Consider the following 24495-nt stretch of genomic DNA (forward strand, 5'->3'; position numbering starts at 1 on the left):
AGTTTTTCTTTGAAACTGTCGTAAGACCCCGAAGTGGCCTCACCTCAGGAGGACAACCCACAGAGCACATATTAACAAAGTAACTGCTGCAATAGCATGAGGATATAAGGTTTTTAATCCATGTACGTGGGGTTGCTCATCCACGCAGGGAGAGGCAACCCTGAACCCAAAAAGTGCACAACTTTTATTCGTTACAGAGGGCAGACTTCAGCAGCAGGGTTAGGTGGCCCATTCTCATTGGTGGTACACAGGACAAAGGATCTGGTCAGGTATTGGTTGGCCTGCTCAAGGGGCTGTTCTTAGCTCAATTAGTCACTTTCCTCATCCAGCCCTATACCTGGCCTTGGTGAATCACTGGGAAAGAGCTAAGTTGGCACATCCCTTGGGGGAGGCGGTGAACTGGGTGGTCAAGCAGGGTCAGGATGACATAATGCCGCTGTTCTCAGAATTTACCACAGGGAGGGGTAGGGGGTCTTTCTGAGAACAGTTGTTTTTGTTTTGTCTTAATTAGCTTAGTCAGAATTGCCTCAATATCTTGATCACCAAAACTTTATTATATTACTGGGCATCCTGACGTCAGCTGTATCTCTCAGAAAGATCACAGGTTTGTCAGGGGCATCCTGACGTCAGATGTATTTCTCAGAAAGGTCACAGGTTTGTCACAGGCATCCTGACGTCAGATGTATTTCTCAAAGCCTTGTTTTTACAGCTTTGTTTTTCACATCTGTGAAACTTTATTTCTTCAAAACCCTATTTTCAAATCTTTTGGATCATATGATAATTCCATGTTTAAACTTTTTCAAAAGGGGGCTGGGTCTGTTAGTAGGGTACTTGCTTGGCATACAAGCCCTGGGTTCAACCCCCGGCACCACATAAACTAGGTGTTGTGGTTACAATCCCTGTACTTAATGGGTAAAGAGAAGCAGATCCAGAGCTCAAAGTCATCATCAGCAAATTTGAAATCATCCTGGAAACCATGTCACAAACAAAAACCTCCCCTATTTCTTGCTGCCAAACTGTTTTGCACAGTGCTTGCACCATCTCTATCTAGTTCTAGAACACTTGCTTGACCCCCAAGGAATTCCCAGTACCCATTGGAGAATTTTTACACTCCAGATTTTATTCCCCTTCCAGTCCACACCCCCTGACAGTTCCACTTCCCATACCTCCTCCCCATCCAACCCCATCCACCTCACCAGACCTCCCCACTTCCTGGGTCCTCCAGTCTCTTGAGGGTCAGGTGCATCTTCTCAGACTGAACCCAGACCTGGGAGTCCTCTGCTGTATATGTGTTGGGGTCCTCATCTCAGCTGGTGTATGCTGCCTGGTTGGTGGTCCAATGTCTGAGAGATCTCGGGTGTCCAGGTTAATTGAGACTGCTGGTCCTCCTACAGGGTTGCCCTCCTCCTCAGCTTCCTCCAGCTTTTCCCTAATTCAACCACAGGGTCAGCAGCTTCTGTCCATTGGTTGGTTGCACATATCTGCATCTGACTTTTTCAGCTGCTTGTTGGGTCTTTCAGAGGGCAGTCATGATAGGACCCTTTCTGTGAATGCCCCATAGCCTCAGTAATGGTGTCAGGTCTTGGAGCTGGTGTCAGGACCTTGAGCTGGATCCACCTTTGGGCCTGTCACTGGACTTTCTTTTCCTCAGGCTCAGTATCTATGCATCACATGTATACAGAGCCCAAAGGTCCCAGAAGAGGGCAATAGCTCCCCTAGAACTAGAGTTACAGACAAGACTCAAACACTTTGTAAGTGCTTGGAATGGAACCTGCGTCCATAGTCCTGTGATCCTGTGATTCATTTGGCTGCCAGAAAACATGTGACACTCTGTGATTCATGCTGCTGTAGACTGCTATGGACAAGGAAGCTTCTTTTGCAGTGGTTTCAATGACTGTAGGCTCATAACTGAGAATTGGAGACATTGAAGGTTTCTCCAACAATGTCTCTCTCCTATGCCACAAAAAAGAAATAATCTAGACAGGAAGCTTTTGAAGTGTTCTTTAAAACTGTGATAATGATGCTTAAGTGTAATTTTTCACAGTTTGATGGCTTTTTGTGATGGTGGTAAGTGGGGAGAACTGAGTTTTCTTTAAGGAGCTGGCCACAGGGAGTTCGACCATGCTCCAATGAATATACATATATATTCATATATATATTCACACACACACATACACACACACACACACACACACACACACACACACACACACACATATATATATATGCAGCACAAATTGGACTTGATAGGGGTTTTTAGGAGGAGGGTGCAAGGGTGAAAAGGCAGACCTGAGAGGAATGGAAATCAAGTGATCAGGGTTCATTGTATGAAATTCCCAAATAATTAATAAAAATATTATGTTGGGGAAAAATAAAAGTAGTAAGTCTTTAAAAATATTCTAGATATTGGTAAAGGAGAAAGGTAAACAAAGGAGGTTGGGTTTGAGCAGTGCCTGTGTTGAAATCTTATACCTAATTCTTCTAATATATAAATCAATACATGCTACTAAAATATTTTTAAAGTCTTAATCAAAAGATTTATCATGAATAACCAAAATTAAAGCATGCAGAGCGGTGTTTAGAGTAATTTTCCATAAATCTTTCAAATGATTAGAACTTCGATGCATACATTCTAGGCTTCCTAGTAAATTTTTCAATAATATAAACGAATACTTTTCAAAATCCTGTATCACAAATGCCATTTAATTAAAAAGATATCTTCAATCACCTCCCCCTACACACTGCAGGAACTTAGAAATAAAGACAAAATGACAAAAAAAAGTTACTCTCATCTCCCTTCCTCGAATGTACTGGTAATAACTTATTTACTTTCTGTCTCTACGGATTTGCCTTCTCTTTATACTTGACATCATAGAACCATATCTAAATGACTTTTGGTGTGAGTTCTATGTAAACATATGCTTTCCAGGCTGCTGCTGGGCAAGCTGTGACCAGGATTAGGTTACACATAGAGCCTCTAGCTTGGTTCTTACATGGGTACATCAATTAATTCCAAAAGTCATTCTTGGGATGGGTAACTGCAAAGGTTCTACCTGGCTCCCAGGTTAAGGGTGGGGTCAAGAGTAGAATGATATTGTAGAATAATAGCACAGAGAATGGAGATATTAATTCCACCAACCCACGAGTCTTTACTGAGCCCAAGAAACTAACTCAAATGAGATTCCTTAAGGCAGCTGGATTCCAGGACCAAGAAGAGAGGAGCTGGTAGAAACCTTAAGAAAGGTTGTGCTTCCTGAGGATGCCACAGCAAGAAAGCAGGAGTCTTTGCTTGGAAGTGGCCATGTTCAAGGAATTAGTGTCTCCTACTAACTGTGAAGCCAGCAGCAGCCACAGTGCTATGAAGACAGTGAGGCACCCTGCCTAGACATATTGTGCACTAAAACAAGCAAAAGGGAAGTACCAAGTAAGCATCTTCAAGTGCTGTGCTATGCGTCTGGGAAGACCTACATGGGTTCCTAGTGACAATAAGAGCTGCAGCTGGCAGGGGTGGAGGAGAAAAAGGGCTAAAACTGAGAGAGGCAGTCAGCTCCTACCCCCTTTCCCATGGGGTTCCCGCTAACACACACTCTACCCTCGGGGCCCACTGACAAACTGCAACACAGTTGTGTTTTTGATGTCTGCCTGAAAGGTTTCCAGGAGCGGCTTTCAGCAGAGCCAAAGAAAGGAAGTAGATGAGCTGCTTCCCTACTCACATTCTGGTCCACAAACCCCATTTGCCTGACCCATAGTAGTACAAAGAGATGGAAGAGAAACTCTTGTAAACAAGCAAGGGCTGCAGTGGCTCCCACGAGTTCTATTGCAAGCCAGGAACGGGAAGGGTAGGGTGTGTGCATTATCCAGGTTTCATTGCAGGCAAATGGCCCTGAGCCACCCCTGTGGGTTGGACTCAGAAACATGGAAGTGAGGGTAGGGGGGGTGATCTAAGTCCTGGGCCCAATTAAGAGATCAGATGGTGAAGGGTTTGGGGGCCCTTAAGGTAAGGAGGCCTTGGCTGATCCTGCTGGCTGATATAAAGTCCTGTAACTCCATAGGCAATATGCCAAGTCTGACAGGTTCCAGAGACAGTTTTCCACAGCCATGGCCCAACAGCTTACAGGTGAACAGACACTGGACCATTATGAGGATAGCACCCAGGCAAGCATCTTCACCTATACCAACAGCAACAGCACCAGAGGTGAGCAAAAGGTGCACTGGAGGTTCAGTCAGCAGACCAGGTCTCTCCTTAAAGGTTCCCTAGAACCTGGGTTTGGCATTGCTGGAGCCATCACTGTAGGAACCGGGACCTCATGCCAAGTATAGCTATGTTTCTTACTTCACCTCCGCAGGATTGTTTTGGTACCTGTGGCTTCAATGAGACCCAACACCTCTGTTTTCTGATGCCAGAGGGTTTGTTTTGTGAAAAAGATTCAAGTGTATATCAAAGTAATGGAAGAGTATCATGAACTCAAGCCCTTATCATAAAACCATAACTTCCATAGGTTTTATCTTAGTTTATCTGTCTCCCTTCCAACCCCTTTCCTCCTGATTATTTTTATTTTAAAACTTACATATATTATATATGAGAATGCATATATATATGTATTTAAGTATAGAGATACCTCTATATAAGTATATATATATATATAGAGAGAGAGAGAGAGAGAGAGACAGAGACAGAGACAGAGACAGAGACAGAGAGAAAGACAGAGAGGCAGAGACAGACAGACAGTTGCATATAGACATCAGAGGACAACTCGGGAACATATGTATAGAGGTCTGAAGATTACTTTGGGCAGTCAGTTCTCTCTTTCCTGGAACGTCAAGCTTGTCAATAAGCACCTTAAGCCATCTCACTGGTTCCTCCTGATTCCTGCTTCTTAGACACAAATCTAACACATCATGTGTTATTTAAGTTTATTTTTTATTTATTCTTCAATCATATATTCCCCTCTCTCCACTCCTCCCAGTCTCTTCCCTCTAAGATGATAGGGTTCTACAAAACATAACTATGATGTCATCCTAATACCAAAATTTCAACAATGTTTCCTGGATAGTTTGCATTATCTTAATTGTTGCTAGAAAGATCTTACTTTCAACTGGTCATGGCAGAAGATGCTTGTATTTCCAGCACCTGGAGATAGAAACAGAAGGATCAGAAGTTCAAGCTACATATGGAGTTTGAGGCCAGTCTGTCATATATGAAACCCTGTGTCAAAGTAAATTAGCCAATAGTAATGGTGTACACCTTTAGTTCTAGTACTTGTGAGGCAGAGATAGGTGGATCTCTATGAGTTTGAGGCCAATTTGTTCTACATAGGAAGTTCCTGGCTAGCCCAAGGCTACATAGCTCAAGTTCTCAGCTACATAGCTCTCAAGACTGTGTCAAAAAGATCATGTTTTGTTTTGCATTCAAATTTAGTTATATATCAGAGATGGTGTATACCAGAACACCCACATAGAAGTCAGAACTTGTGAAAGTGCTGAGTTCTTTTCCAGCATGTGTGTTCCATGGACCAAACTCAGATTGTCACTGAGTTCTATCGACACACCATACTTTGTTTGTTCATTATGTTTTGTATTTGTATTTGTATTTGTTTTGAGTCAGAGTTTTCTTATTGTTCTGAAACCATCCTGGAATTTATAGCCCAAGGTGGCCTTGAACTCATGATCTTCTGCTTCATACTCCAGATTTCTGGGATTATAGGCATGTACTACTATGACCAGAAAAAGTGTTTTATACTTTTTTTTTAAAAAGTTGACTTGAATCAAGGACCAAATGAAATGAACAGATTCATGTTGATCACTAGATCAAACCCACTACCTCATGGATGTACTCTCCCATGTATCTACTTCCCCAACCCAATTGCTACATCTTTCATTTCCTTGCAATTTTTTTTAAAAAAGAAAATAACGCTTTCCTTTTCGGCTTCAAACATTGCTGGTGACTAGCCTCTGAGTTGTATTCATCATCACCTTTTTTTCCTGTAAATTAACAGTTGATTTGAAAGTCTGACTGGTATGAGAGGTATCTTTTGGCAGAAGTAATAGAAATAAAAGCAAGTTCTGTGTCAGGAGCTTCTGAGCAAAACCTTTGTTGGGGCTCAACTCAAGCAGAACACTCTCACCTTGAGTAAAAAGTATTCAGTATTGATACAAAAAGAGGTCAGGCTGCTCTGCAGACGGAGTAAGAGAGGCAAACTTTTCTTTGCTTGCTGGTTTAGCCTGAAGATTTTCTCCTGGATATAGCTTTGGTCTCAAAAGATGTTCTATTTTTCATTTAAGACACTGGTTAACCCTAGAAATCCAGGTGCTGCAGATCTATACACAGAACTGAATAGACTCTGACTCAAAGGTTAATGCAGTAAGGGGGAAGACCGAAGTCAAGCCGTATCATCCCATCCCAGTCATGCTCTCAGACACCTGCAGGCCAAAGTAAAGAGACAGAACTCTCAGCATAAACAGCCTTCAGGTCCCTGAGCAGTAACCTAAGAAACTGTTGCCACAACCCACACCTCAGAGTTGTTCTCTGCATTGAAGGTAGTAAGAAATGACCTTCAGAATTAGTGATATTTGAGCTGAAGAAGAGAATGAGAGCACTTACTGTTCTTCCAGAGGACCCAAATTCAAATCCCAAAACCCACATCAGGTGTCTCAGAACTGAAATCTGTAATCCAGATTTCAGATCCAGAGAATCCGACACCTCTATACTCTGAGGATAAATCTTATAAAATAAGAATTAGCAAGAATTAGCAATCTTTTTTTTTCTTTTCTTTTTTTCGGAGCTGGGGACCAAACCCAGGGCCTTGCGCTTGCTAGGCAAGCGCTCTACCACTGAGCTAAATCCCCAACCCCAAGAATTAGCAATCTTGAAGTTAAGTGAGAGCCAGCAAAGCCAAAGTTCTTATTTAGTTTTCTTGCAGTTGTTAGATCAGCATCCAGCTACTATCTTTTTGTCTTAGTGATGACACCCTTCAGAAGCATCTCTTGGAGAATAGCAAGTTGCTGGTGCACAATGCCTACACACATAAATAAAATATTTTAAAATCTTTTAAATAGGATTGTTAAAGACCTAATATTTGTACATGCCTTTTCACACTTAGGATGTATGTCCTTAATTGTGTAGTTGAGACACTGTGCTTTCAATTCCCATCTTGGAGCAATGCAATTGATTGGATGTATGCATTTAGGGTCACTTGGTGGATTTTTTTTGTTTGTTTGGTTTTTGTTTTTTTTGGGTTTTTGTTTTGTTTTGTTTTTGCTAACCAGAAATAAATTTTTAAACAATAGACATGCGCCAGCACGCCTCAAATCAGATATTACATTTTAAGTTTAAATTTCAGGTCAGGCATAAGCCACTTTGCTTGTAATCCTAGTACTTAATAAGTTCAAGGCCAGCTTGCTGTACATACCAAGTTCAAATCAGCTAGGTCTACATAGCTAAACCCTGTCTCAAAATTCTTATTTTATAATTTTGTAATATGTTGGTTATAAGTTTCCAAAGGAGGCAGGCATAGTGGTACATACCTTTAATCCTAGCAATCAGGAGACAGAGCAGGCAGATCTCTATGATTTTGAGGCCAACCTGGTCTACATAGTACAGCACATCCAGGGCTCAGTAGAAATAACTTAACCACAAATAAAAGAAAGATTAAATTTAAATTTTAATAATAATAATGTGTTCCAAAGGAAAATCTAGAACATAAGATACATTTGAAGAAGTCCAGCTTCCATGACCCAATTGTTTCCTTCCCTGTATTCCTTACAACTTTTTTATGTGGGAGCTGACTTTTGATAGCTTTTTCTTGTTTATTTCTTTATGAATCTTTTTCAGGTGGTGGGACAAGCTGCTCTGGTGTCATTACTGCCTGGGCCTGGATACTTACTTCTCTTTATCAGTGCTTGCCTGGTTTGAAGTCTATCATATAGAAGGGGCTCTTGCTTAGAATCTGCAACATTCAATTGCTCTAACCTCTTTGCTTGTCTATAAATTAGAGGTTCCAAATACCACCCAGTTCCCCCTTCTCTGCTCCAGTTAATCTGCAGTGCTTTCTCAGGGGAGATATATTGACAGTCTGAGGGTTCTCTGTTCTCAGGTCTTTGTTTTTCCTTCACTGGATATTTTCTTTTTTTACTTTTCAAATGTTATCCCTTTGCCTGGCTTCCCCTCTAGAAACCCCCTATCACATTCCCCTCCCCTCTGCTTCTATGAGGATTGCTCCCCCACCCACCCACCCACACACTCACTCCCTCCTGCCTCCCCTCCCTGACATTCCCCTACACTGAGGGTTCCAGCCTTGGCAGGACCAAGGGCATCTCCTCCCATTGGTGCCTAACAAGGCCATCCTCCATTACATATGTGGCTGGAGCCATGGGTCTGTCCATGTGTACTCTTTAGATAGTGGTTCAGTGACTGGGGGCTCTGGTTGGTTGGTATTGTTGTTCTTATGGGGTTGCAAGCCCGTTCAGCTCCTTCAATCCTTTCTCTGATTCCTTCAACTGGGACCCCATTCTCAGTTCAATGGTTGGCTGCTAGCATCAGCCTCTGTATTTGTCATGCTCTGGCTGAGCCTCTCAGGAGACAGCTATGTCAGGCTCCTGTCAGCATGCACTTCTTGGCATCAGCAATAGTGTCTGGGTTTGGTGGCTGTATATATATAAGCTGGATCCCCAGGTGGGCAGGCTGTGAATGGCCTTTTCTTCAGTCTCTGCTCTAAACTTTGTCTCCGTATTTCCTCCTGTGAGTATTTTGTTCCCCTCTGGTCTTTTAAAAGCCCTATTTCTTCGTACTATTTTCTACAGCATAGAGACTAAGACTCTGTGAGTCTGGGGTTATGAATGGCCTGTTCTTACATCTCATATTGGGGGGTTCCTGGAAAGCTGTGCAGGGATTCCTTTTAGAATCAAATGGGGCCTGTACACAGACTGAAGCAGAGGTACCACAGGATGTAAATGTGCTGGAGATGAGATTTACCTGTCCTGTTTTTCTTGATCTGTTATGTTTTAGGGGGTTTGGTGGGTTTTAGGGGGTTGATGGGTTTCGTTTGCTTTTTGTTGTTTTTTTTAAATTTTTGTTTTGTTTTGTTGGAATGCATAGACTGGAGAATTCTGGGTTTCTTTGTGTTTTCCTAATGCTGTGAAGCCTTATTATCCAGTAACAGAGATTGGGTCTTGTGACCCTATCCAATTTTTCTGGCAAATGGCAGCAATGGCAAATGTCCCCATTTTATAAGGACACACATCCAACTGGATTAGGGCCCACCCCAATTGATTTATGTACAGATCTCACATAGAGCAAGGAACGGTGGGGTCAAGGTGCTAGTGCAGCTGCGTAAAGCTTTGTGCAACTTCTCCTATATTCTGTACCTCTTCCCCACAGGTCCCTTTGAAGGTCCCAATTATCACATTGCTCCAAGGTGGGTGTACCACCTCACCAGCACCTGGATGATTCTTGTGGTCATTGCATCTGTCTTCACAAATGGACTCGTGCTGGCAGCCACCATGAGGTTCAAGAAGCTGCGTCATCCTCTGAACTGGATTCTAGTGAACTTGGCAGTTGCTGACCTAGCAGAGACCATTATTGCCAGCACTATCAGTGTTGTGAACCAAATCTATGGCTACTTTGTGCTGGGCCACCCTCTGTGTGTCATAGAAGGCTACATTGTCTCACTATGTGGTAAGCTAAAAGAGACACAACCTGGTATAACTAAAGGAAATCATACTTCAAACCCTGAGGTTTGAACAAATGGTGTTCATATACAAGGCACACAGCATGACAGGAGATACTCATGGTAGAAGCTGGATCACAGTCAGCACAAGGGTTGGAGGACAGGTTTACAGGATTCTGAAGATTTCCATCTGAGCACACATTTTCAACTTAGTTTGCTTGAGTTCAACATGAAGACAAGTTCTGATTGTATGTACCCAGTTTGTAGAAAGAGATAGATATTGAGCCAGAGAATTCCAGAAACATATGGAAGACAGCCTCTGGGCACCTTGAATATACTCCTACCTAATTCAGGGATATATGTGTTTTCATCCTATCTCTCAGGCTGGTTAATGGCACTATATGAGCTGTTCTCAGAGAAAAACAGTTCCCAGAGCTTTTTATTTATTGACCAGATTCTAGACACTTTTCTTTACAAACATCGCTAAGGCTGGTTGTCTATGATTTGCTTAGGATAGGTAACAAGGGATGATGAGATGGTTTGATGGGTAAAGAAGCTTACTGCCAAGTCTGATGAGTTGTGACTCCTAGGATCCACATATTAGAAGAAGAGAACAAACTCCAGGAATTTGTCCTCTAATCTCCATATATACACCATGACTATACCTACATACAAACCCTAAAAAGTAGTAGCTAAGAAGTACCAGTATGCTAGGTTCTATGCCAGAAGTGGGCCAGTAACCAGATGGGGACCACACAATGCCTCTGTTTCCCCCTCTCTTACCTTATCTCTAAATGGGGAAGGAGAATCCAGGAGTAGTAGCCAGTCTGGAACACAGGCTTTGCTCAGCATATATGAAAAGGGAGGGTTTGAATGTCATGCATATAAGCAGACACTTTGAGAGGTTCAGACTGGGGGTGGGTGACCGACAAATGGACATGGTTGGAACCCCACTTACCTAGCTATATATCTATAGCATATATCTATCAGTAGCTGTCCCTGCTTTTGGTTCCCTCACCATTGTCTCTCCTTGCCCCTCATCCATTTGGCAGATAAAGTTCAGACCAGAGGGAGTATGAGGCAGTATCCCAAAAGCATAGGGGTAGAATAATCAGGAAAGATCAAGTAATAAAATTTATCTCCCAGGACCAATTGCTTTCAGTTATAAATATGTGCCTTGGTGGGTTACATGGCCCTTCCTAAGTGGCATCCTGATGTCTGGCTCTGCTTCTGCTAGGCTTGCCTTTGTCCTACTCACAGTGATTCTTGGTTCACTCAGGTGTCCAGTAGCCAGCATATTTTGGTGTCACAGATGCCTTCACCATCAGAAATGTTTACAAACGCACAAAATGAAATCCATAACATTAGAAAGTTAGCAATTACATTGAAAAACAGTTATCAAGGTTTTAACTATTAGTGACATAGTCTTTCATGGAAAAAAATATAAGTATTTCTGGGCAATGGTGGTACACAATTTTAATTCCAGCACTCAAGAAACAGAAGCAGGCAGATCTCTGAGTTCGAGGACAGTCTGGCCTACAGAGCGAATTCCAGAACAGCCAGGGCTACATAGTGAGACCTTGTCTCAAAAGAAAAAGCAAAACCAAAATGTATTAAACTATGGACTGAAATGGAGCTGGAGAGATGTCTCAGTGGTTAAAAGTATCAGTTGCTCTTTCAGAGGTGCTTCGATTATGTAGCATGTACAATTGCCTAGTTATACATGCACTAGGCATACACACATGCATATATTGCAGGCGGAACACCCATACACTCAAAATAAAAATAAGTACTTCTTTAAAATTCTTCACTAAAACATTAGCAACAGAGTTATGAACTAAAGTATTTCAAACAAGGATATGTTCTGATTACAAAAAAAAACAAAAAAACAAAAACAAAAAAACAAAAAAACCTCAGTTGAGCGACAATGAATAATAATGTAAGGTGATAGGATGAGAATATCTGTCACTTTTCTATCTAGGTGACTGAGTCAGGGGTATTACTAATACTGCCAATTTCATAATAGAAGTTAATACAGAATGTCCTTTAGAGGTTAGGTGAATGAAAGATGGTTTTCTCCATCCTGGTTTATGGGTCCCTGAGGCCTGTGTACATACCTTTGAGTGTAATACAGAGTGGGAACCTGTGCCACCCTACAATTAGAGAGAACCTGAGCTGTCCCCAAACATTTAAAGAAACAGCAAATGAACAGGAATGGTACAGATCACATGTTCTGTTTCTTTGGAACAATAACACCTCAGTGTGATCATGCCAATATGGACATGTGTTTCCAGGAATTTCATCAATGACATCAGAGGAAGACAATCTCAGAGGCCAAGGAGACAAAAAGTGTTTGCAGGGACCCTATGGACAAGGCAGCCATATCATAGTTCTCTCTTGCCTTCTTTTTGGTGATGAAGTATGCAGGCTGAGGTTGAGGAGAGAGAGCTATGAGAGTTCTAAGTTACTAGCCTCAGGATTCTATGACTCAGTAACTAAACTGAGAACTAAGACATCCTGCTCCAGAGCACAAGCAACTACAGTTAGAAGGAAGGTGAGAGAGTAGAAAGACAGAGAAGAAGAAGTCAAGTCACTGGGTTTAACATGGAAGCAAAGCAGATGAGCCTAAAAGAGATGGGGAAAGAAAGTGAGATACATATGTCATTAAAATGGATTGAAAAAATATCCATTTACCTAAAGGTCCGTGGTACTCTGAGTCTAAAAACATTTCCAAGGATTTGGTGTGGAAGCTAGGAGTCTTGAAAGCTGCCAGCCAGAAGGAGGAGGAGGAAACTGTATGAATAATTCTTTGTTTGGCTTGAAGCCCTGGTCTATCTCTTCTTCTCTATAGGGATCACAGGCCTCTGGTCCTTGGCCATCATTTCCTGGGAGAGATGGCTGGTGGTCTGCAAGCCCTTTGGCAATGTGAGATTTGATGCTAAACTGGCCACTGTGGGAATCGTCTTCTCCTGGGTCTGGGCTGCTGTATGGACGGCCCCACCAATCTTTGGTTGGAGCAGGTAAGGGTGTAATGATGCTAGAAAGGTAGCCCCTGTAAGAGCAAGTGTGGAAGGTCAGACTGTGATCTTCAGGGAAATCACTTCTGGTTTCTGAGCCTGTGTGGCTCCTTGCTTACAAGAAAGAGGGAGGAAATTCCCTCCAGGCTCCCAGTGACACATGCACATGAATGTATGGATGATGTATTTGCCTATGGCATCAAAAGAGGCCTTGTGGCACACTCGCTAGGTTATGAAAATGTTTAGCAAGTATAAGAAACAAGAACAGTAGGAATATTTAAAATGCCCATCCTAGGGCTATGGTGTAAATGAACACTGAGTACGCTTAGATTTCAGGGCCCTCTAAAAGCTCTGTGCCAGGCCTTTTTCATACATTTTACTCACCACCTTCAGAGGTTTTTTAGAAGGTACAGGAGGTCATGGAAGCCATATATATCCTTGCCAGACTCATTCTTTGGGGGAAATACTCAAAACTGGTAAGCCAATGGCTTAGATGTTTGGCTGGGAGGAATGAGACATGGGCAATTGATTTTACTGTTGTACATGACAATCTTAAGTGTGTGTCCCTGTGGTATTTGGACAGGGAATGTTCTTTCTTTGGGAAGCTTCCATCATTCTGTGAAATAAGCCTTGTAAACAGCTTGTCTTTCCCCAGAACCACAATGAATGCCAGTAATTAAGAATGTCCTAGTGCTAGTACTGGTGGAGGCTTAGACTGAATGTTTTCATTTCATTTCCATAGTTACCAAGTGAGCATGCACCTTCATTACAGCCCTAGCACAAACTAGCTTCATAAAAATTCAGATATTCTTAGGTGTTTCTAAAAAGGAAAAGAAAGAAGAAGCCTCTTCACCTCCTTATGAAAATATTCTAGAACCAAGTAGTGATAATTGCACAACCTTGAAAAAGTCTTTAATGTCATAATGGCAAATTTTATATTATGCATATTTTGCCACAAAGAGAAAAGATGGACAAGGATTTACCAAAATCCTACTAGAGAGTTTTAAGATGATCAGAATACTCTGGAAGTACAACACTGTGTAGATATGAAATGTTATTAACTTGTTTACTTCTAATTGGTTAATTTCTTCTCAATTTAAAAACCCTCTGATTCAAGTCAGGGGTGTGCTCTGGCTGGTTGGGGAGGTTACAGGTTGTTCCAGCTTGAATTGGGATGGGCTGCTGGCCCTTTTCTTTAGGTACTGGCCTTATGGCCTGAAGACATCGTGTGGTCCAGACGTGTTCAGCGGTACCTCGTATCCTGGGGTTCAGTCTTATATGATGGTCCTCATGGTCACGTGCTGCATCTTCCCACTCAGCATCATCGTGCTCTGCTACCTCCAAGTGTGGCTGGCCATCCGAGCAGTAAGCCCTTTACCCTCCTACCCTCATCCCAAACTGGCAAGATATGTAGGCAAGCTCAGAGGCACACCTGGTAACTCTCCTGCCTCCACACCGCTCTGATCTCAAATCAATCAGTCCACCAGACTCTCTTAAACACACCCCCCCCTGTATTTTTGGAGACAAGGACTCAGTTGTGACTGGCCTGAAATTTGCTATGTAGATTGGTTTAGATTCAAATTCACAGAGATCTACTTACCTCTGTCTCTTGAGTGTGTACTCCCATGACTGACTAGCTTAAACTTCTTTTTATCAGCCATGAGTCTTTAGTTGCTGTTAAGAGACAGCATGCTCAAAGCTTACTCATATAAAAACATGTAATTGGGGTCTTGCTTACAGGTTCAGAGGCTCAGTCCATTATGATCATTGTGGGAATCAGACAGGCATGGTGATGGAGTAGTAGCTGAGGACTATATCCTGATCCGAAGGCAAAGAGAAGAATGCTGGCCTGGTGTAGGCTTTTGAAACCTCAACTCCAGTGATATACTCCCTCTAACAAGATCAAACATGCTCTAACAAGGCCATCTCTCTTAATCCTTCTCAAATAGTGCTACTCCTTGATGACTAAGCTTTCAAACACCTATGGAAGGGGCATTCTTACTCAAACCACCACATCATATAAGCAGATCCAATCCCTATAAGAAAATATTAAGAACCAATGGTATGGGACAGGTATAATACTTGCCTAGCATGTATTGAAGCCTTGGGTTCCATCCTAAGCACCAAATAAATTGTGAGTGGTGGCTCTTAGGCAGTGAAGGCAGGAGAATCAAAAAAGTTTAAGGTTTTCCTCTATTATATAGCAAATTCAAAGCCAGCCTGATATCTACATAGAGTAAGGAAATGCAGTGAGTTCCTTTTGGAGATAAATTTAAGGGATTTTTATCATTTAAAAAGTATGTACAATATTTTTATCATACTCTTTCCCGTATCCCAACTCCTCTCAGATCCTCCCCACCCAACTTCATGTTCTCTCACACTCTCTGTCCCCTCTCCCTCTCTATCCCTCAGGGAGAAAAAAAAACAAAGATCAAAATAAATTAACAAGCAAAATTCATTAAGACAAAAATTACCCAAACGAAAAGTTCACAAAACCAAACCAAACAAAAAAACAAACAAACAAACAAATAACAAACCAATCATGGAGTCCATTTTGTGTTAGACAGCTACTCCTGGGCATGGAACCTACCTTGGAGTGTGACAGATATATCTAGTGACATTCCATTAGAGAAAACTGATTTCCCCTTTCTCAGCAAGTATCAGTTGCAAATAACTTCTTGGTTAGGGATGGAATTTTGTGCTGAAATTTCGTATGGATTGAACTTTACAGATCTTCTGTGTGCCATTACAGCCCTTAATGCAGAAAAGGAGTTAGAAATATTGAAAGATGTAGAGGCGGTGAATAGTTCCAATGAAACAGTATCATCAGACCCAACAGGATTGATATACACATAAATGAAGTTCTTGTAGTCTCATAACCTGGCTTCCTTGTTCTCACTCCAATGAGATGGAAAGTGACTGCCTGCCCATACCTAGAGGACTCAGTAAGGGGGCAGAGTTGTCTGTGCCTTCCCCCTGGCCCTCCCATGGAGCATAACCTACAGAACACCTGCCTCCTCTTTGCAAGTGTTTTAGTTACTATTCTATTGCTGTAAAAAGACACCATGACCAAAGCAACTTTATTTTTTAAAAGTGTTTGATTAGTGGATGCTTACAGTTTCAGAGGTTGAGTCCATGACAAATGTGGTGGGGAGTGTGGCAGCAGGAGTCAGGCATGACACTGGAGCAGTAGCTGAGAGCTTAATCCTACTCTGTAAGTTGAAGGCAAAGAAAGATAGATTGTCCCTGGCATGGGTATTTAGAACATCAAAGTTCACCCTTCATAATGCACCTCCTCCAAGAAGGCCATACCTCCTAATGTTCCAAAACAGTTTCATCAACTAGAGACCAGACATTCAAATACATGAGCCTATGGGGGCCATTCTCCTTCAAACCACAAGGAGGCTCTTGGGGAAGATCAAGAAGTGAACTCCAGAATGCCATTTACACCTAGACCTGCTCAATACTGTCCTATGTCTGGTGTTCCATTTTTAGGAAGCCAATTCTGTCAAGAGTTCCTATCTCACCAACATTCCTATCCAGGCCAGGTTATCACTGGGGAGACTCTACAAAAGATGAGAGTAAGAGAATGTGTAAGCTGGGTACTGAATGCTGAGAGCTCTGTGCTCCTCTAATGGTCTCCTTCCCCAAAGCATAAATTAATTGTCCCTTGGTTAAACAACTTTCCTACCATTTACTTCATGTACCATTTGTTCAGTGCCCCAGCACTGTTAGCACAGGTGGCAGGAAGTCCCTTAAGGTGGTGCTTTACCAATATTAAGGTGTTTTGTGCTCACTCCTGCATGAACAGGTATTTATAAGCTCTTTCTGAAGAAGACCATGAGCTCTACCAGTAGGCACCATTCACCTTCATGTCTTGTAATGAAGGCTGCAAATTGGCTCCTGGGGGGTCGGTGATCCCATATCAGAATCAATGTATCTAGTTCCCAGTGTTTCCCTCCAGCTTTAGTAGTATTAGCTATTGGCTAGAAGAGTCCATCACTGCTGTTCCAGCTCTTCCTGTATTATAACCTTCCTGATTCCTTTTACAGCTGTCTGTCATCAGTAAGCCTTCCAAGGTAGATAGTGGCTAGCCTCTAGCCTCTAGCAAACCTGTAGAAGTGTATACGTGGGTCTTGCATTGCCACTGGGCACCTGACAATTACCAGGCCTGGTTTAGTTAAAGAAAACTTCACTTCTAGCGCTCCATTCAGGACTCCAGACTCAAACCTGAGCACAGGACTAGATCTTGGAAGGAATCAGATACAGACTAAACTCAGTCTCCTTAGTTCTCCTTCACAAGCTTCTGTGAAACTATAAACAACAACTTCAAAGGTCTGGTGTAAGGGTTGTCCTTGGCCAGGTCAGCCACTTGTTCCCACAAGGCCTACAAAAAGACAGCTCCAGGACCACTCTGGCTCCCAAGTCAGGTCATTCTCTGATTTAGGGTGGGAGGCACGATTGGAATACTAGGTGGACCATTTCCTACTCCCCTTAGATTCCTAGGTTTTCCTCTCCTTGATAGTATCATAACTTGGTACCTGAGCAATGCTAATAGTCCCTCCATATATAGAGGCCTATCTGAATAATCCATTCACTGTCCTTGTCTTCTTTAGGTGGCAAAGCAACAGAAAGAATCTGAGTCCACCCAGAAGGCTGAGAAGGAGGTGACACGCATGGTGGTGGTGATGGTCTTCGCATACTGCCTCTGCTGGGGGCCCTATACTTTCTTTGCATGCTTTGCTACTGCCCATCCTGGCTATGCCTTCCACCCTCTTGTGGCCTCCCTACCATCCTACTTTGCCAAAAGTGCCACTATCTACAATCCCATTATCTATGTCTTTATGAACCGGCAGGTAAGCAAGAGCCTGTGCATATCAAACCCAAAATGGCCCAGAACTCAGTGAAGGTTCTTACCTGGAATCAAATTATCAATGAAAAATCTTTATAGAGAACCTGGGAGTCGGGGTTAATGATGGTCCTTCAAGTAAATAAGCATGGAAAGGCTCTACATGTTACCCACCCTAGTCTGACCTCAACTCAACCATGACCTCTGGTATCCTTGCACTATCTCCACTTGAGTCTAGTAATTAAGAAAGTTTGGTACACTGCAGGTTCTTCACTTCTGATAACCCCACAACTATGGATAAGAAGCTTCTAAAGGCGCTACTAAGCATTCAATGAGCACACAATGATCCTAGCTAATTCTGTTCCTCTTGTGTTTACAGATTCAACTCTAAATTTTTTTCATTTCAAACCTTGATTTTGGATTTTTGCCTCCTTAAAAGTTTAGCTTTTCTTGGTTACACTAGCTAAGAGTTCAAGAGCTTTTATGAGCTCACAAATTAGTTTAGAGAGAGCATGCTATGGCGTTACCCAAGGTCTTCTCTGATGGTAACCATCCTTAGCTGCCATATTGGACTGTGACACAAGTTGCTTGTGGCTCTTAGAATCCCCTGGTTGGTGAACCTTATGAGGCTCAATACCTTCTGAGTGCCATTTGCCTTCCTCTTTCTTGAATATATCATATGCACTTCATTAAGGAGCATCTACTGTGTGAGTTATTAGTAATCAGAAGTGTTCAATGGAGCCTCTCATTTCATTAGACTCAGTGAATCCTTCCAACTGACTTTTCTTTCCTCTCTTATCTTTCTTCATCTGGTGCTTGGGATGGAACACAGGCCCTGGTGCATGCCAGGCAAGTAATCTACCCCAGATCTCCTCTTCTAAAAAGCAGTACTAGAAAGAAATCCTTGTTAAAGACAGGAAACCAGGGTAGGAATTGAAACACATTCTTCTGGGCAGGTGCACAAATGTTGCTTTCACCCATTCTGCTGTATTCCAAGAAATCTGGAACAGAGCATTTCATTCTTGTTCACTGCTATATCCTTCCAGAATAAAGTTAGGGTCAGGCATAAAGTGAAAACTAAGTAGATCTGCCAGCTTTTCAGCCACATTCATGTTCTTATTCAGCCTATCTCTAATGTTCTCAATGTCAACACTTAAGTATTTTCATTTTCAGGGCTTTAATGTTACAGGGAATGGAGTTAGTCACAAACAGAGGTGAAATTTTAGGACACTTTTAGTTTGGGTTCTCAAAGCTTTGTAGTTAGGATCCTTAGATGGCATTGTCTTTTTTAATCACTGCCTAAGTATCCTGAGGCTATCACAACAAATTCCACAAATTTCATGGCTTAAAATGACAGAATTATATAGCTCAGTGGAAGAGTACTTGCCTAGTATACACAAAATCCTAGGCTAAGTTCCTACCTCTACAACAAACAAACAAACAAACAAACAAACAAACAAAGAAAATAGAGCTGTAGAACAAAGGAAGCTAGGAGAGAGACATTAAATTTCTCACAGTTCCAGAGGCCAGAAATCTGAGGTTTGGGTATCATCTGACCTCTGGAACTGTGAGAAACTTACTGTCTTTCTCCTAACTTCTCTTGTTCTACAACCCACAAGCATGCTGCTCCAATATTATGCTTCACATAGATCTTTTTCTGTATGTGTAGTGCTGTAGAAATTATTTAATTCTGACTTGGTGTTTCTACCCTGCCTTTGATCATTTATTTAGTTCCCAAATAAAAGACACACACAACCTTTATATTTACAATACGCCTTAGACAGTACAAGAGCTAGGCATATACCTAGCCTCTTTTTGATATTAGAATCAACTTCCTAGATAACTCTGAATTATAACTTACTACTCTGGGCTGCTCTTAACTCCAATTGACCCCCCCTCAGGGACACGTTTTCTTGACTCCTAATCTATGGTGGCCTCTCTGTCCTCCTTCTGCACCTTCTTCTTCTTCATGGTCTCTCTCTGATCCCCAAGCCCAGGAAACCTAAACCCCACCTATGTCATCTATTGGCAGTTGGCCTCTTTATTCACCAATCAGAAATAACTTGGGGCCAACTTGTATATTCAGACTCTCTCCTCTCTGTGAAAACCAGGACTTTAGGGCCTGCCCTTAGCATTACAATAGACAGCAAAAGACCAAACTTGAACAATTCCCTCTTTAGTTCAAAAAAGGCTCTTTTCTCTCAGATACAAATTATTTAAATTATGCAAATTGAGCTGGAGAGATGGCTCAGCAGTTAAGAGCACTGATGGCTCTTCCAGAGGTCCTGAGTTCAATTCCGAGCAACCACATGGTGGCTCACAATCATCTGTAATGAGATCTGATGCCCTCTTCTGGTGTGTCTGAAGACAATGATAGTTTACTAACATACATAAAATAAATAAAAAATCTTTTTAAAAATTATGCAAATTATAAGGTATAGTATATACTTATATAACATCCAGTCCATTATATTTGGCAATTTAGTTGAACTATTTTATCATCTATCCTAACTTAATGAGTTTACAATCCTGTACCTCAACCATGTTTGATTTTTAACTTGTATTACCACCTGAAAACCATCCTTTTTCATCTAGAACACCTTCTTTAATGCTAAACAACTTAAGTTCAATTGTGAGACTATAACTAGTCTTCAACCCCATCAAAGATTTAAGAAGGAATATATATTTGAGTATGGAGGAATGTAGCTTCCAAATTTAAACAATTAGCAGAGATGGCTGGACAGTCCCCAACATTCCTTATAACATTGTAGCATCTATCTTCAGCCTTCTGACCCACACCTGACAGACCTTAAGTGAAGCAGGAATTATGAAAGACTAGTTTATCCTGTCTCGGCAGAGCTTAGCCGTTGACTACCCTGTGTCCATTTGTCATTTTTGGACAGCATTCTGTTTGTAGATGAAGTTAGGTCATTTCATGTCCATTGGGTAGCTTACCACAGTTGAAGCTACTCCACACGGAGGTATTGATGCCCATCACCTTCCTTATAGTGGAATGGAGGTACTGTCAGGAGCAGACATGTCTCATAGTCGAGAGATCTTTTGATAAGGAAATAACATTATATGCCATATTCTGTGGCTCTCCAGTGCTTTTGAGCTATTTGAGCTAAACATCAATTACTTTTAGCTATTTACTATTCGAATAACCTTGAAAACATTTTATTGTAATTAACTAAATTAGAATCTAATATGACCATGAGTGACTATCTGACTCTTGTATTACTTAATTATTCCAAACAGTTTGTAATACCAGCTATTAAAAGGGCTGGGTCTAAGCCTTGTATTCTTTTTTTTTTTTTTGGTTCTTTTTTTTTGGAGCTGGGGACCGAACCCAGGGCCTTGCGCTTCCTAGGCAAGCGTTCTACCACTGAGCTAAATCCCCAACCCCAAGCCTTGTATTCTTAAATGAGTTGCATAGGCATAATGCTTATCTAAGAATAACAAAATTAATTTTAAATTTCATATCAACATACAAAGATTTATACCAATGAAAACCTTAAACTGCATTGATATACAAATTCTGTACCAATGTAGTCAATTCTACATTGGAATATAAAAATTTCTACCAATGTAAGATTATGGCTATAGAATGATTTAACAGTAAATTTAATAATACATCCATATTTGTTTAATTTGTTTTAATATTACTGTATTCCCCTTTTTTAATTCAACCCCCTTCTCTTTACCTAAAAAAGACAGAAGGATAGAGAAGAGGAAAGAAAACATAGAAATCCCTAAGTCTAAGCTTTCTTTTAGTTTCCTCCCTGTCCAAAACTATAATTATTTGTAAATTATTCCTTAAAATGACAACATATCTATAATTCATAAAATGGTGAAAACCATCCACCCCAAACTTAAGAGATTGGGACGATGACCTTTTATGATTGCTTCTTGCTTAATTGGGGTAAAGAATTCCTGTTTGGAGCCCAAGGGAAAATGGTTAGTTTTTTAAAAGCAAGCTGTAGCATTTTTGCCCAGTTTCTGTGTTATCCAGTCTCAGTATTGTCTGTCAAGCCTGTGTGTGTGTGTGTGTGTGTGTGTGTGTGTGTGTGTGTGTGTGAGAGAGAGAGAGAGAGAGAGAGAGAGAGAGAGAGAGAGAGAGAGAGAGATCATTTGGGCTAGCCCTTTGAAGTTGATTTGCATGCATATTTTGGAGAAATCAGTAACTGACCACAGTCTGTGAGAGTGAATCACCTGGGCTGCTTGCTCTGTGAAGGCATTCATGTCTCAGCTGATAAGAGGTTTTTCAGAGTCAGATATAATTTTTATAAGTTTTGTTGGTAACCATGTTTTTTCATCCCTGTAGATACATAAACATGACCACACCCCCATCTTAAAACTACTGCAGGTTTCCATTCTGATGTCAACACAGCTTTTTGGATAACCAGAGTTATCAAAGCATTTAGTTTGTCCCTGGGGATTTTCTTTCTCCTTTTTAGTTTAACAAGCATCTCTTTTAAGGTACAATTGCCTCTTCCTATAACTGTGTGTCCTGTGGGATTGTGTGGTATACCAATAACATGCTTTATATTATAATATGCAAAGAATTGCTTCATCTTATTGGATATATGTGGGAACATTGTCAGTTTTGATTTGTGCAGGTATCCCCATAATTGTCATTATTCCCATTAAGTGTGCAATTACCCAATCAGCCTTTTCAGAACTTAAAGCAGTTGTCCATTGAAACCCTGAGTATGTGTCAATGGTATGGTATATGTACCTCTGCTTTCCAAATTCTGCAAAATGGAAAAAAATTCAACTTCCAGATGTCATTTCTTTTGGTACACCTAGTGTTACTACCAGCAGGTAGAGGAGTTTAGTTGTATAGATAACACATAGGACACTTGGCCAACAAGACATCATTTGGTGCCCAGCAATGAAAATTTTTTTCTTTAAACCTTTCCCATTAACATGTTTTTCATGAAATTTTAAGGTTTCTAACACATTTCCTATTAGTAACTGGTCAATTTCATCATTTTCTTGAGCTAATGGACCAGGCAAACCTGTATGAGACTGAATATATAATATAATATAAAGTGGATGGTTTCTACTTTTGATGGCTTGTTGCAATTGTATAAATAACGAAGTTAATTCTGAGTTACCAGGTACAAACTCAGAAGTTTCTATATGCAAAACAACTGTTTCTGCATATAAAGAATCAATAACTATGTTAAGAGACTTAGGATAATCTAATAATACCATAAGGATAGCATACAACTCTGATTTTTGAATCAATATATATGGACTTTTTATCACCTTGCTTATTTTGTCTGACATAATAACCTGCCATCTTCATCTTGTTTGCATCAGTATAAAATGTTGGTACCTCTGGAATTGGTGTTCTGTTTACTATATGTGGAAAAATCCAATTAGTTCTTTTTATAAACTCCATATGCTTTTAAGATATTTGCTATTAATTTCACCCAAGTAGTTACTATAAATTCTTTGCCAATCTTCATTGATCACCCATAATGACATAATTTCAGCATTTGTAAGAGATACTACAATTTGGGCTGGATCTTTTTCATGACAATTGACGTAGTCTTATTCTACCTTTTATAATTAATTCAGAAATCTTTTCTATAAATGTCTTCAATGTTTTACTTTGTTTATGAGCTAAGAAAAGCTATTCCATAAGACTATCTTCCCCTTGCACAATGAGCCCAGTAGGAGAATGAGTTAAAGGTAAAATGACCATAATACAATCAAGTTTAGAATTGATTTGATTCACATAAGCTTCTTGCAGTCTCTGTTCTAAAAGACTTAACTCTTTTTACTGCTTCAGCTGTTAGACATGTTGGACTGTTTAAATTGGAATCTCCTTGTAATGTTTGAAACAAATTACTTAACTCATATGTACTTAATCCAATTGTAGACCTCAACCAGTTAATATCTCCCATTAATTTTTGAAAATCGTTAAGAGTTTGTAATTGATCCCTACCGATCTGTACCTTTTGTGGTCAAATTTTTTGTTGACTGATTTTATAACCCAAATAACTAAGTGGATTTCCTCTTTGTATTTCTTCTGGAGCAATCTATGGCCCCCAGCATGGCAGAATTATTTGTGTTACCTTAAACATATTCTCTAAAACATCTTTGTCAGAAACAAGCAACAGAATGTCATCCATATAATGATATATAATAGATTGAAATAATTGCTTATGAATGATTTCTGATGGTTATTGCACAAAATACTGACATAAAGTTGGACTATTTAACATTCCATGTGGAAGTACCTTCTAGTAGTATCTCTTTAATGGATGACTATTATTCAAAGTAGTTCTAAATCTTTTTCTCATGAGAACACTGGTCACTGGACTAGTAACAATGCTAATCTATGAACTCATTGAAACATACACATGCAAAGACCCCCATCCCAAAAGAGGCAGTCACAGGTTCCAGTAATTTGAATTTGCCATATTTTAGAAGAGGTCATAATTCAGCTATAATCACCATTAACTGATGAATTGGATGATTCAGACCTCCTCCATTCATATGTGTAAAGAACAAGCTGAGCCTTCTTCATCCCACTCCTAATATTCTTAATGGGAGAAGGGAAGTTGTATATCCACAAAGTGACAGTACAGAATGACCCAAGCTTCACTTTTAGCACAGTATACTAGCCCTTTCTGCTTTGCTGAATAATGGTTTTTGTCCTTCTAGTTTCGAAATTGCATCTTACAGCTCTTTGGAAAGAAAGTTGATGATAGCTCTGAACTTTCCAGCACCTCCAAAACAGAAGTCTCATCTGTCTCTTCAGTGTCACCTGCATAAAGTTTGCCTCCAACCTGTTGCATCTACCAAAGCTTTGGCCATGTCCCTTCTCATCCATCCTAATGAAATAAACATAATTTCTCCTTGCCCAAACCATCAAAGCCCCAGAGATGTCTACAGTTTGAGGTTATCTAAAGCGGCTGGATATTCAGGCACCAGACCTGGAGGGAAT

At 40.8% G+C, this 24495-nt stretch overlaps 1 protein-coding gene across 1 annotated transcript; it reads left to right on the top strand.

Moving 5' to 3' along the window:
* Positions 1-4058: 4058 nt before the first annotated feature.
* Opn1mw (opsin 1, medium wave sensitive) lies at positions 4059-24420 on the top strand. The gene is made up of 6 exons (NM_053548.2): positions 4059-4195; positions 9377-9673; positions 12517-12685; positions 13882-14047; positions 17299-17538; positions 24213-24420. Exons 1-6 carry the CDS (start codon positions 4099-4101, stop codon positions 24321-24323), a joined length of 1080 nt encoding a protein of 359 aa, NP_446000.1. The 5' UTR covers positions 4059-4098; the 3' UTR covers positions 24324-24420.
* The last annotated feature ends 75 nt before the right edge of the window (positions 24421-24495 follow it).

Source organism: Rattus norvegicus, chromosome X, assembly GCF_036323735.1.
Source record: "Rattus norvegicus strain BN/NHsdMcwi chromosome X, GRCr8, whole genome shotgun sequence".
Taxonomy (NCBI): Eukaryota; Metazoa; Chordata; class Mammalia; order Rodentia; family Muridae; genus Rattus; species Rattus norvegicus.